Source organism: Lichenostomus cassidix, unplaced genomic scaffold (assembly GCF_008360975.1).
Source record: "Lichenostomus cassidix isolate B80296 unplaced genomic scaffold, HeHo_3.0 HiC_scaffold_863, whole genome shotgun sequence".
Taxonomy (NCBI): domain Eukaryota; kingdom Metazoa; phylum Chordata; class Aves; order Passeriformes; family Meliphagidae; genus Lichenostomus; species Lichenostomus cassidix.
The window spans coordinates 63,433-75,567 of NW_028147375.1; the positions used below are offsets into that span (position 1 = coordinate 63,433).

The 12,135-nt window shown below is 52.4% G+C and overlaps 3 protein-coding genes across 3 annotated transcripts in view; 2 read left to right on the forward strand and 1 right to left on the reverse strand.

Moving 5' to 3' along the window:
- Positions 1 to 692, forward strand: part of LOC146423281 (killer cell lectin-like receptor subfamily B member 1B allele A) — a 64,124-nt gene extending 63,432 nt beyond the window's left edge. The window contains exons 4-5 of the mRNA XM_085044925.1: positions 126 to 226; positions 319 to 692. Of these exons, the coding sequence (XP_084901051.1) occupies positions 126 to 226; positions 319 to 433 (216 nt within the window). The 3' untranslated portion in view covers positions 434 to 692. The remainder of the gene's footprint in view (positions 1 to 125; positions 227 to 318) is intronic.
- Positions 1 to 10,046, reverse strand: part of LOC146423286 (C-type lectin domain family 2 member D-related protein-like) — a 50,169-nt gene extending 40,123 nt beyond the window's left edge. Inside the window, exon 1 of the mRNA XM_085044918.1 lies at positions 9,910 to 10,046. The gene's annotated coding sequence lies outside the window, so the exon portion shown is untranslated. The remainder of the gene's footprint in view (positions 1 to 9,909) is intronic.
- The window catches only part of LOC146423284 (uncharacterized), a 65,916-nt gene that overhangs the window by 48,805 nt on the left and 4,976 nt on the right, over positions 1 to 12,135 (forward strand). The window contains 3 exon segments of the mRNA XM_085044932.1: positions 5,337 to 6,049; positions 6,416 to 6,520; positions 6,761 to 6,954. The gene's annotated coding sequence lies outside the window, so the exon portion shown is untranslated.

Here is a 12,135-nt window from a genome sequence, read left to right on the forward strand (position 1 = left end):
GTTCAACACCTCCCTGGCTGTGCTCGAGGACAAGGAAATAGTGAGTGAGGGGTTTGGGGTGGCTGAGGGGAGCCTGGGGAGCTCCTGGGCCAGGGGTGCATTGTTCACTTCTCTCTCTTTGCCAGGAGTTCCTGTTCCGTCTCAGCAGGAATGTCGATTACTGGCTCGGGCTGCACAGACAGGACCAGCGGCTGCAGTGGGTGGATGGCAGCAGCTTCAACTCCTCGTGAGTCCTGGGGGCACAGGCAGGGCCTGGGGGGCACAGGGGCACAAATTGTCTGACCCTGGTTTCAGTGCTGTCTCTATTTTTCCTTGCAGGGTCGAGATGAAGGGCAATGCAGACTGTGTGCACCTGGCTGACAATTATCTCGGCAGACAGCCCTGCTCAAATGAGATGCAGTATATCTGCAGCAGACCCCAAACTCACCTGTGACAGGGGATGGAGAAAAGTTCCTTCTCATTGCTAGGCATTCTCAGCCTTGCCTCTTTCCCAGCATGGGGATTTCCTTCCTCAGCTGCAGCAATTGCCTTGCACTGACTCTCAGGGTCACCTCAGTGTGTGATCTGCAGGAGATGAATCTGTAGGAAGAGGAGATGATGTGGAAGCTGATCTGTGGCTGCCTGGGCTGGGTGTTCCTGTCTCCCTCCGGAGCCGTTCCATGAATCATCCTGTTTCTCTTGCACTACATGTTTCTACAGTGACCTCATATATGTATATATTGAAATGGAAAGAGATTTCAAATACGTTATTCCAGCACTGTATTTATACAGTAACCCTATATATATTAGCATATATCAATAAAACACTCTGGGTACAGAACTACATGTTCTTCTAGCATTGTATTTATACACTAATGTTGTATATCTTGATACAACACTGTGGATACAGATTTGAAACATCCGCTGCCACGGTAATGTGACCTTTGTGGGAGCAGAGTGCAAAATAATGCCAGGGTTGTGATTGGAACCTACAGGTGCCATTCCCTTAGGAGTTGCACTAATCCTTGTGTGTCTCTTCCAACTCAGAGGAGTGTGTGAGATGTTGTTGTGTGACCTCCATCAGTATTTATGGTGCCAATGTTGCTGTTACTGTAGCATTCTTTATATTATTCATATTTTTTTTAATTAAATGCTTATGAAATCTTCCGTGTCCCTCGTGTCCCTTGCCCTGCTCCCCCTGCCCCGGGGGCTTCAGCCGAGCCAGAGCCTCTTCCCAGTGCTCCCAGTGCTCCCAGTCTGCCCGTGCAGCCTCCAGCAGCCAGCGAGGCCTTCAGCTGGGCCGGCAGAGAGGAGCTGCTGGAGCTCCCGAATCAGTTTGGTTCCGTTTGTCCTTCCCAGCCTGGGGAACAACGATTTGGGAGTTTTCTGCCCAAACGCTGTCCGTTCCTCCGCTCAGCCCAAGGGGTTTGGGGAGATTTTGGCTTTTTGGGGGAAATGAAAGCGATGTGGGGCTGAGGGAGATCGCCCCTCAGAGCAGCGCTGGCCAATCAGCGGGGGAGAACGAGGAGTGACGGCAGAATCAGCCAATCGGAGCTAGGGCGGGCTTTCGGGTGGGCGAACCAGCCAATGAGATCTTGGGGCGGGCTTTGGGCGGGAAAATCAGCCAATGGGAGCGAGGGGCGGGCTTTGCACGAATGGCCAGAGCCTCCCTGAGGGAAGCGGCGCTCCGCTGATCTTTTCTGCCAAATGTCTGTTCGCAATGGCTCCGGAATGTCCCGGGCTGGACGGGAGGCCAAGGAACCGCCGTGGGTGAGTCCGGGATGGAGCAGAGAGCTCCCTGCAGCCCCGGCAGGAGCCCAGAGGGTGGACCAGGAGATGCCTGAGAGAGGCCGTGGGAAGCCCCCGCAGAACCTCGGGATTTTTGGGCCTGTGGGGATCCTCGCTTGAGCAGCCTTTTCTGAGGGGTTGTGTCTCCTGGGAGAGACCCCAGGCTGGAGCAGGACAGGGATTCCTCTCTGTGACCATGATACCAAAATCAGCCAGAAAATGAGCTTTCTAACAATGCTTCTAATTTGAAGCATTTGAAAGCAGCTGTTCTTTCTTTATCGGTGCTGAACACACCCCGAGAATCTCTTCTTTGGTCTGACGTGGGGGTGCAGCTTTACACTTGTGGGTGTTTGTTCCACCCGGATCACAGATATTCATTACTAAACACTTCCTCACTAATTCATAAAGCTTTTCTGGTACTCATTGCCATCCACCCACTTCCTGCTCAGAGTCCTTTTATGGTCCTGGAGTGTCATCTAAAGCGGTTTCTGGTGATTGCACTCACTGATGTTGCAGCTCAGCTTTCCTCAGAACTGCTTCTCATTCCATAACTTGCCCAACCTCACTGTAATTCTCTTTCTCTTTTCCTGCCCTGGTTTCATCTATGTTTATCAACCTGTATGCACACCTTTATCCCCTTTTGTCTCTCTGCTCGCTAATCTTTAAGCTCCATGCAGCACCTGTAAGGGAACTGAAATTTTCTATTGTCTGTTCTTGATCAAGTCTCCACTTTTTTGTGATTCTGTGCCTTTTTGGAGCAGTCCCAGCACAAAAAAAGTGTCACAAGGACTCTGCCATGGGATCATGAGACACTCAGAACAGTCAGCTGTTGCAATTACAGTGTATCCAAGTTCAATTACAACATAGCCATCTTCAATTATATATCTAACTTCAATTATAAATGTACCCAATGTCAATTACAAAGCACCCAACACCAATTTTTAAAATGTATCCAAGTGCAGATACACAGTTATTCCTTCTTCATTTTGGAGCTAATTCCTGTCTCAGAACCTGTCTAGAATTTAATGCTTCAGTTCACTGACCATCTCTGGCACCACATTCAGTTTTAATAACTGGTAGAGTGATCTCTTGTGAAACCAAAACATGTGCTCCTTCTCAGCACCTTTTTTTGGCCCTGTGACCAAAGTAATTTTTTTATTTTCGTCTTGTTTGGTTCTTTTTTTGTTCTGTGCAGTGAAGAATCGAAACTTCAGCTGGTTTCACAACTCCTGTAGTTGAACTACAGGAGTAGAACTCTGCTGATAGCAAACTTCTCTCTTCTCAGAGTGCACTAAGGCAAAACACATTTACAATTCCTCCAGATCTTTACTTTTCTTTCCCTCAGTTGCAATGTGGGAATGCAAATGTTAGAACAACGATTTAGTCCTGTGCTCAAACAACTCATGGTAAAGCTTTAGATTAAATCACCTCCTTCAGGGTGGGGAATGCAAATCCTGCAATGCATTTTCTGTTGCAAGAAAAAGTTATTTCTTTCTGTGTTGTTCCCCATGTGGGTTCTCTGTCAGGCTTGCCTTTAAACACAGCTGGGCTGGAATAAACTTCTTGTGATTGCTTGGACTGTTTCTGATTTTGGAGTCAGAAGCACAGCAGGATTTTGAATTTCAAAGGTAATTTCCTGTCCCACTGTACAACAGGACTGAACTCAGTCAGTGTCTCCTCTTGTGTCCCAAACCCTTCTGTCCCACCTGTGTCCCACAGAGCTCAGGCTCTGTCCCAGAGGGAATTTAGAATTCAAAATCAGCAGCTCCATGGCTGTGACTCCTCACAAGCAGCTGCATCATCCTTGACTCAGATTATTGAGCTGTTGAGAAAAAAATAAATAAATTTCCACTGACTCCTCCCTGAGCCACTGGGAATTGTGCCAGAATTCCTTGGGAAAGACTTTGGCTCTCAGAAGTGAATAATTCAAAAGATCCCTGGGACCTGCCAAGCCCAGAGGCAGAATTACCAGTGCTTGCTTTTGTTTTTGGAGCACAGCCTGAGTATGATCAGCCAAAACAATGAAATCTTTATGGGTAATTTCAAAAGTCAATACCATAATAATTACTCATCCATGCCAAGGAAGGTCTGCAGCTCCCTCACAGTTTATATCTCCTGCTCAGTTTAATTTAACCTAGAGAATTTCAAAATCCAGAATTTTGACCTCTGAGAAATTCAAACCCTTTTCCCAGTAAATTCCCTCCTAATAATGGTTCTGGAGAGCTGGGCAGTGCAAAAATCCATGAATTATCCATCATTTCCCCAGTTTGAATTCAATTAGATGGAAAAGGAGCTCATTTCACTGACAGCTGTGACAAAGTCACCACTTCATTCCCTTCACAGGGTGTTTAATTTGGAATAAACAGCTCCTGTACCTACCAAAAATCCCAATTTTCCATTTCCCAGAGGCAGAACCTTCTGGTTCTCTTCACAGTTTCTCTGCTGTTGCCAGGAGAAAGAGCTCAAAGGAGTCCTGGGTTTCACCTGAGGATCCCAAAGTCCATCCTTTTATAAAATGCACTTGGATTTGTTCTCAATCTTCCTAATGAAGGAACTGTAACACAGAACAACCCTTCCCCCTCCCTGGTAGCTGAGTTCATCTCTAAATGTTTTCACTTCTGTTTAGCCATCTCCTGATCATTTGGGGGTTTTTTGGGAGTCACATTTACATCTCATGAAATGTCAGGCAGTGACCGGAGCGGAGCTCAGAGCCCGGGGAGGCGGCGGCGGAGCTCGGAGAGGCTGTCCCAGCGCAGGTGGGAGCCGCGCTGCCTTGTGCCGGGGCTCGGGGCTCGCTGCGGGCGGATGGAGGGGATGCAGGGGGCGGCAGGGGAGCTGTGGCGGCTTCCTTCTCCCGTCTCCCTCCCTCCCTCCCTCGCTGGCTGTGGCGCCGTGTTGCCGCTGGCCTGAGGCCGCTGAGGGAGCGGCTGCCCGCGGTCTCCTTGCCGCTGCTGCCTCGGCAGGAGGCGGTGCCGGAGCAGCGCTGGCTCGTCCCGCTTGCTGTGGGTAGGTGTCTCTCCTGTCCCCGGGACTGTTTCTGGCCATGCAGGACCGGGCTGGGAGCGCCTGGTGCAGCGGGAGATGGCCGTGGCTGGGCAGAGTTAAACGCGCATTAAATGTGGGTGTTGTATACATGACTTGTGAGTCCTCTCCCCACTGCTGCAGGGAGGAGAACTGCCGAAAACCGCCCGGTTCCCCAGCCGCAGCCAAGTTCCGCTTTCCCCGCCAGTCCCTCCTCCTGATCCAGACATGAACCCAAAGGGCGCTGCCAGCACCCGCTCTCCCTGAGCTCCAACCTTCAGCGCAGGACATGCAGGGGACAATGCTGAGCCCCTCAGGGCTGCTGGTTCTTCCCCCCTCGGCAAGCTGAACCCGATCCGCAGCTGCCCTGTTCCCGCACTCGGCAGCTCCCGGGCGCTGTCCCTAACTGTCCCTGCCTGTCCCTTCCTGTCCCTAACTGTCTCTAACTGTCGCAGGCTGTCCCGGCCCGGAGCTGCACAGCCAGAGGGGTTGGGGCTGCAGGGCCGAGCTGGGCTCGGAGCTCTCTGTCACTGTATTTGTGTCCCCAGGTGCTGCCGGGGAGCAGAGACAGGGCAGGACTGAGCTGGCAGCGCCCTCCAGAGCCAGCACCAGCCAGGACCTCTCATCGTGTGCTCCACAGTCGGCCAGGACTGTGGCTGTAAAAGTGCAATGGAAGATGGACTCGGTGTTTCTGTACCATCAGTGCTCATCTCTCAGGAGCAAGATGTCTCTTCCAAGTGTGTACTGAGTCAAGGTGTGAAGAGTGGATTCTGCCCTGGGGATGGAGAGGCTGCTGGAGACTCCCTTCAGGTGCCAGATCCTTTTGATGAGGAGCAGAGCCATAGCAGTTGGACATCTGTAGGGCGCCAAGGGAAGGAGAGTGGCTATGGCTCCATCTGTGGGAGGCCAGAGGAGCACCAGAATCCTGAGGACAGCTCAGGAACTGAGCACACAGAGCTGCCTCAGGTGCCACATCCTGCTGAGCACAACTGGAGAGATTCAATCTGTGAGCCTGAAACGAGGCCAAGGAAAGACAAAGCCATTGTTGAGATTCCCAAGGATGCCCAGGATGGATCAGCAACCAAGGGCACAGAGCTGCCTCAGCTGTCAGACCCTGCTGGGCACAGGCAGGGAGAAGCTGCTTCTCTGTTGGAGCAGAGTGAATCCCAGCTCAGGGAAGGGATTGGAGAGAAGTCCCAGGATTGCCAGGATGGATCAGCAATGGGATTCACACGCAGAAAGACCCTCAGAGGATATCTGGGTGAGTGCAGGGCCAGTACTGTGGCCTCTAGGGAGGGGACAATGGACAGTGTGAGCCCAGGAGCACAGGGCTGGCAGGGTGTTGCAGTGTCCAGGGCTCTGAAACAGCCCTTGTGCTCTGCTGGGACTGAAAGCCCTGGCCCTGGGCAGTTCTCCTGCTGCAGGCTGTCCCTGGCCATGTCTCTGGCTGTCCTCTGTTCCTCCTTGCCCCTCGTCCCTGTCTGTAACCCTTGTCTCTGCTGCTGCCAGCTCAGTGAGTGGCACACGGGCTGAGGGTCCCTCCTGTGCTCCCTGGGTGTTGGGTGGGGATGTGAGGGCTGGGCCTGCTCAGGACAGCTCCATGCTCACGGCGAGCTGCTCTTTCCAGCTCCTGCTGAGTGGATCAGATCCCATCCCCTGCTCACCCTGGCTGTGCTGACTCTGCTCCTGCTCCTGGTTGTGTCTCTGGCGGTGCCCTTGGCTGTTGTGTCAGGTAAGGAGGAGCAGCAGCCTCAGCCCAACCCCTCGGGGCACTGCGGGCTCACTGCTCCCTCACGGCCGGGATCGTCCCTCAGCCCCGCCCTGACCAATCAGCGCGCGGGAGAGCGAGGAGTGACGGCTGAATCAGCCAATCGCTGGGGACGGGGGGGGGGTTTGAGCGGGAAAACCACCTAATGGGAGCTCGGGCTGCTCCGTGAGGGGAGAATCCTCAGACCTTCTGTTCCCTCAGCAGGGAGAATGCACAGAGATACTCCGGTTACTGCAGTTACTGCTCATACTCTTTTCCTTCTGGCGTGTCCCGATGGCTGGATTGGGTACCACGGGATCTGCTACTTCCTCTCCAGTGACGTGGGGAGCTGGGATCAGGCTAAGGCTCGGTGCTCTGAGCTCGGGGCCTCCCTGGCTGTGCTCAAGGACAAGGAAATGGTGAGTGAGGGGTTTGGGGTGGCTGAGGGGAGCCTGGGGAGCTCCTGGGCCAGGGGTGCAGCTCCCATTGTTTGCTCCTCTCTCCTTGCCAGGAGTTCCTCTTCCACCTCAGCAGGAATGTCGATTACTGGCTTGGGCTGCACAGACAGGACGAGCGGCTGCAGTGGGTGGATGGCAGCAACTTCAACTCCTCGTGAGTCCTGGGGCACAGGCAGGGCCTGGGGGGCACAGGGACACAAGGTGTTTCACTGAGATTCCAGCGCTGTCTCTGCTCCTCCCTGCAGGGTTCGTCTCCTGGGCAATGCAGAGTGTGTGTTCCTGGCTGACAATGTGCTCAGGAGTGGGAGTTGTTCCAATGGCATGCCATATCTGTGCAGCAGACCCCAAGCTCACGTTGGATGAAAGGGGATGAACACAGCCCCTTCTTCATGCTGGGGAGTCCCAGCTTTGCTTCTTTCCCCAGGACAGGGAGTTCCTTCCTCAGCTGCAGCATCTGCCTTGCGCTGACTCTCAGAGTCACCTCAGTGCACTTTGCAGAGTCCCTTCAGTGCCTGTGCTGCAGGAGATGAACTTGCAGGAGGAGGAGATGATAAGAAAGCTGATGTTTGGCTGCCTGGGCTGGGCCTGGGGGTTCCTTTTGATTCGCCCCAATCAAGCCCAGAGACACTTCAGAGAGCAAGTCAGAGCAGTGAGTATTTGCTTTATTCTATGCACCGTGTATGTGGCAATTGTCTCCACCAAACACACCTCAGTACCCCAAAGACACAGTGTTACAGGTAAAATGGATGAATATTCATCACATTCCCCAGGATAGGAGTGGTTATACAAACCATTTCTCAAAACTCATTAATATCATTAGCATGTGCACCACGCATTCTCTGTATGTCCTGGTGGTCTTTGGAGACCCCCAAAGCCCCCTCCAGGGTGAAGGTGCTTCATGGGATGATTCAGTGATTTCTGTGCTGGTTTCAAATGCATGCTTGTACATATTGGCTGATAAGCCATCAGGCCAGAGCTGTTACCTACATTCACTCCACAATTTGAGTTTGAATTAGAGTTCAGCCTTCAGCCCTCAACAGGCAGCTGTGCTGGTGGAAGAGGGCAAAAGCTGAAATAGATTTGGGTTTTCTATTTGACCACTCCTTTCTCGCTTTCACCTTCTGAAAGCATTACAAAAGTCATTGTGTTTCTCTTGCACTCAGTATATTTACTCAACATACACGTATCTACGTATCTACTTGTATGTCCTTGTGGATTCAGATCTGAAGAATTTACTGCCTTATGAATGTGACCTTGCCTGGGGTACGGTTCTGATAATGCCAAAGTCGTGATTTGACCCCAATGGGGCCATTTGCTTAAGGGTTGGACTACGTCCTTTTGGGTACCTCCCAACTCACAGGATTCTGGGACAATCCTTGAATGACCTCCATCGGTAGTTGTAGTACCAATGTTGTTGTTTCCTGCATTATTTTTTTCCTTTTGCAATAAACGCTTGTCAAGGCTGCGCTGTCCCTTGTGTCCCCTCAGCACCTGCAGCCCTGTCCCTTGCCCTGCTCCCCCTGCCCCGGGGGCTTCAGCCGAGCCAGAGCCTCTTCCCAGTGCTCCCAGTGCTCCCAGTCTGCCCGTGCAGCCTCCAGCAGACAGCGAGGCCTTCAGCTGGGCCGGCAGAGAGGAGCTGCTGGGAGCTCCCGAATCAGTTTGGTTCCGTTTGTCCTTCCCAGCCTGGGGAACAACGATTTGGGAGTTTTCTGCCCAAAGCCTGTCCGTTCCTCCGCTCAGCCCAAGGGGTTTGGGGAGATTTTGGCTTTTTGGGGGAAATGAAAGCGATGTGGGGACAAGGCGGGATTGTCCCTCAGCAGCCTTCTGACCAATCAGAGTTCGAGAACGAGGAGTGGCGGCAGAATCAGCCAATGGGAGTGGAGGGCGGGATCTCCACAGCGGATATAAAAGGGTCACAGTAGGGCATTCCCCACAGGTTTTTAAAATGTCGGAGGAGAAAAAGGGACTGGAATGTCCCGGGCCGTGCTGGAGGCCAAGGAACCGCTGCTGCTCTGAACCGGCGGGAGGCGAAAACCGCTGTGACACTGTCCTCCTCACCCTGGTGTCCCTCGATAGCACACAATGCCTCAGGAACAGGCTGCTCCAGCAGGGATCCCCCACAAGTCCCGCCAGCAGCCACTTCCATGGCTCTGCAGGAGCTTCCCATGGCTCAGGGTCTCTCTCAGGCATCCCCTGCTCCGGCCTGGGCTCCTGCCGGGGCTGCAGGGGAGTCCCTGCTCCATCCCGGCCTCACCCACAGCTCACACCGAGCTGGACCTGCAGCTCCAGGTCACACCGAGCTCCCGCCGGTTGAGGGCAGCAGCGATTCTTTGTCCTCCTGCCCGGGCTGGGACACTGCAGGGCTGAGGAGCCAAAAAGCGAATTTCGGCCACAACCCCGGGATTGTGCCTGGAGCGACTGGGGCGATTCTGTGCCGTGTGCAGAGCCCTCCCACCTCATTCCCATTGGCAGATTATGCTGTCACTCATAATTCTCGCGCGGTGACTGGTCAGAGGGGACAAGCCCCACCCCGGCGCTGCCGCTGTACCGCCATTGCTGCAGGGTCAGTGAGGGCTCGGGAGCGGCAGCGGCCGGAGCGTCGTGAGGCGGCGGAGCTCGGCGGTGAGCGCAGCGCAGCGAGCCGGGGACAGGAGAGACACCTCTGTGCTACCGACAGCAAGCGGGACGAGCCAGCGCTGCTCCGGCACCGCCTCCTGCCGAGGCAGCAGCGGCAAGGAGACCGCGGGCAGCCGCTCCCTCAGCGGCCTCAATGCAAGGGAACGCGGCGCCACAGCCAGGGAGGGAGGGAGGGAGACGGGAGAACGAAGCCGCCACAGCCCCGCTGCCGCCCCCTCCATCCCCTCCATCCGCCCGCAGCGAGCCCCGAGCCCCGGCACAAGGCAGCGCGGCTCCCACCTGCTCTGAGGCTGTTTTTGAGCTCCCCGGGGCTCTCCAGAGACTCTCCGGCAGTGCCGACTGTGCTGCAGGAGCGATGCGATGGGAGAGGAACGGCGTTTGTGTTTCTCTCTCCGAGAGCAGCAATGGGTGCGGCAGAGATGAAATAATGGGTGATGGGGAGGAGAAGCGGGCAGTGAATTTGGCTCAGACTCATCCCCCTTCCTGTGTCACTCCCGGGCTTTTAATTATTAAGGGAAAGGTGATTGCACAATCCTTCAGATGAGAACGGGCTGAGCAAGAAGCTGCAGGAAGGAAGCTCTGCTGCCCTCAACAGGCTCGGCGTGACCTGGAGCTGAAGGCGCTGCGAGCTGCGGGTGAGTCCGGGATGGAGCAGGACAAGTATTCCTCTCTATTTCTGCCCTGTTTCCGTTCACATTTATCCTTCTTTGTGCACATTTTTATACACTTTTACCTTTTCTGCTAGTTAATCTTTTAGCTCCCTGCTGCCCCTTCAGGGGAACTGAAAATTCCTGTTCCCTGCCCTTGATCAGCCTGTAAACTTTCTGAGATTCTGTACCTGTTTAGAAGTTACCACTCCCTTTCCCAGCACAAAGTGTGGCAAGGACTCTGCGGGGAAAACCTGATACACCCAGGGCAGGGACTTACTGAACTCTGGCTCACCTTTATCCCTGGCCTGGGTGAGGTTTGATAAGGTCAGTGATAAAGTAGCTGACGACAGGACTTTATTTATTCCTCTGCCCCTGGGTTGGATCTTTATTCTCAACAAAGAATTGAAATCTCTCGTCCCCAAACCAGTGAGGATTCCTGACAGATTTTACTCAGTTATACATTAAAAATAGAATTCATCCTTTTTCCCTTTCTGTGGCCAATGAGGAGTGGGTAAATCCCCCATAGTTCCCAAAGCCTTGCTGACTTGTCCCACTGTTCTTGCTATAAAATGGGACCCTCTGGCTGAGGACATTCCTGGAGGAGCTCCAAAATGGGGAATTAATTGATTTAACGATATTTTCATTATTTCTTTTGCAGGAAAACACTTCAGATCACCTGGAAATTGCCCCAATTAAAAGACAATTATCGCTCTCAATACACGGAAATGCTGTGAAGTCAATTTACCAAAAACCTCATTGTGAGTTTCCAGATTTGAGGGTCCCAATATTCACAGTATTTGGGTTATTTCTTCTACATGTGCCACACTTTTCAGTCTTTGAAGGTACAATTTAGATCATTTTGGAGCTAATTCCTGTATTTTTAATGTGTTTTAACAATTTCTCTGCTCTCCAATGAGTGCACTGTTGCTCTCTGCTCACTCTTTCTCTCATAATCCCCTCAAGAACTGTAACTTCTCCAGCAGAGGAGGAAATCTAGAATATAATACCACAATTCATTGACAGTTTCTTGCACTATGTCCAGGTTGAATACCTTGCAGAGAAATCTCTTGTTGTGAAACCAAAATGTGAACTTTTCAGACTCTTACCTGCCCTGTCAGCCTAGCAGTTTCCTTATTTTGCCATTATTGCAGTTCCTTGTTATGCTCTGCAGCACAGAATTACAGCTTTATCTGCTTTGTGCTGCTGCCAGCTAGTTTAATATTTGTGTTCTGTGTTTGACAAACACACTTTGTGCATCTTCTCTCTCCAGATGTCACTAAGCCAAACACACTTGGAATCCTCCCAAATGTTTGCACTTCTTTCCCTCAGTTCCATTTTCCATATCTGTGCAAACAGTTTGTCCATCTGTGCTCAAACAACTCATGGTAAAGCTTTAGATTAAATTACATCCTTCAGGGTGGGGAATGCATATCCTGCCATGCATTTGCTGTTGTAAACAAAGTTATTTCTTTCTGTGCCATTTATAATCTGAGTTCTCTATCGGCCTTGGCCTTTAAATCCGGTTGCCCTGAAATAAACTTCTTCAGTTGTTTGCAGCCACTCATGTCCTGGATTGTTTATTTTGGAGTCAGAAGCACAGCAGGATTTTGAATTTCAAAGGTGATTTCCTGTCCCATTGTACAACAGGACTGAGCTCAGCCAGTGGCTCCTCTTGTGTCCCAAACCCTTCTGTCCCACCTGTGTCCCACAGACCTCAGGCTCTGTGCCAGAGGGAATTTTGGGATCCTGATTTAGCAGCTCCATGGCTGTGACTCCTCACTAGCAGCTGGGACACCCTTGACTCAGGTTATTGAGCTGTTCAGAAAAAATTTGCAGTGATTCACCTCTGAGCCCC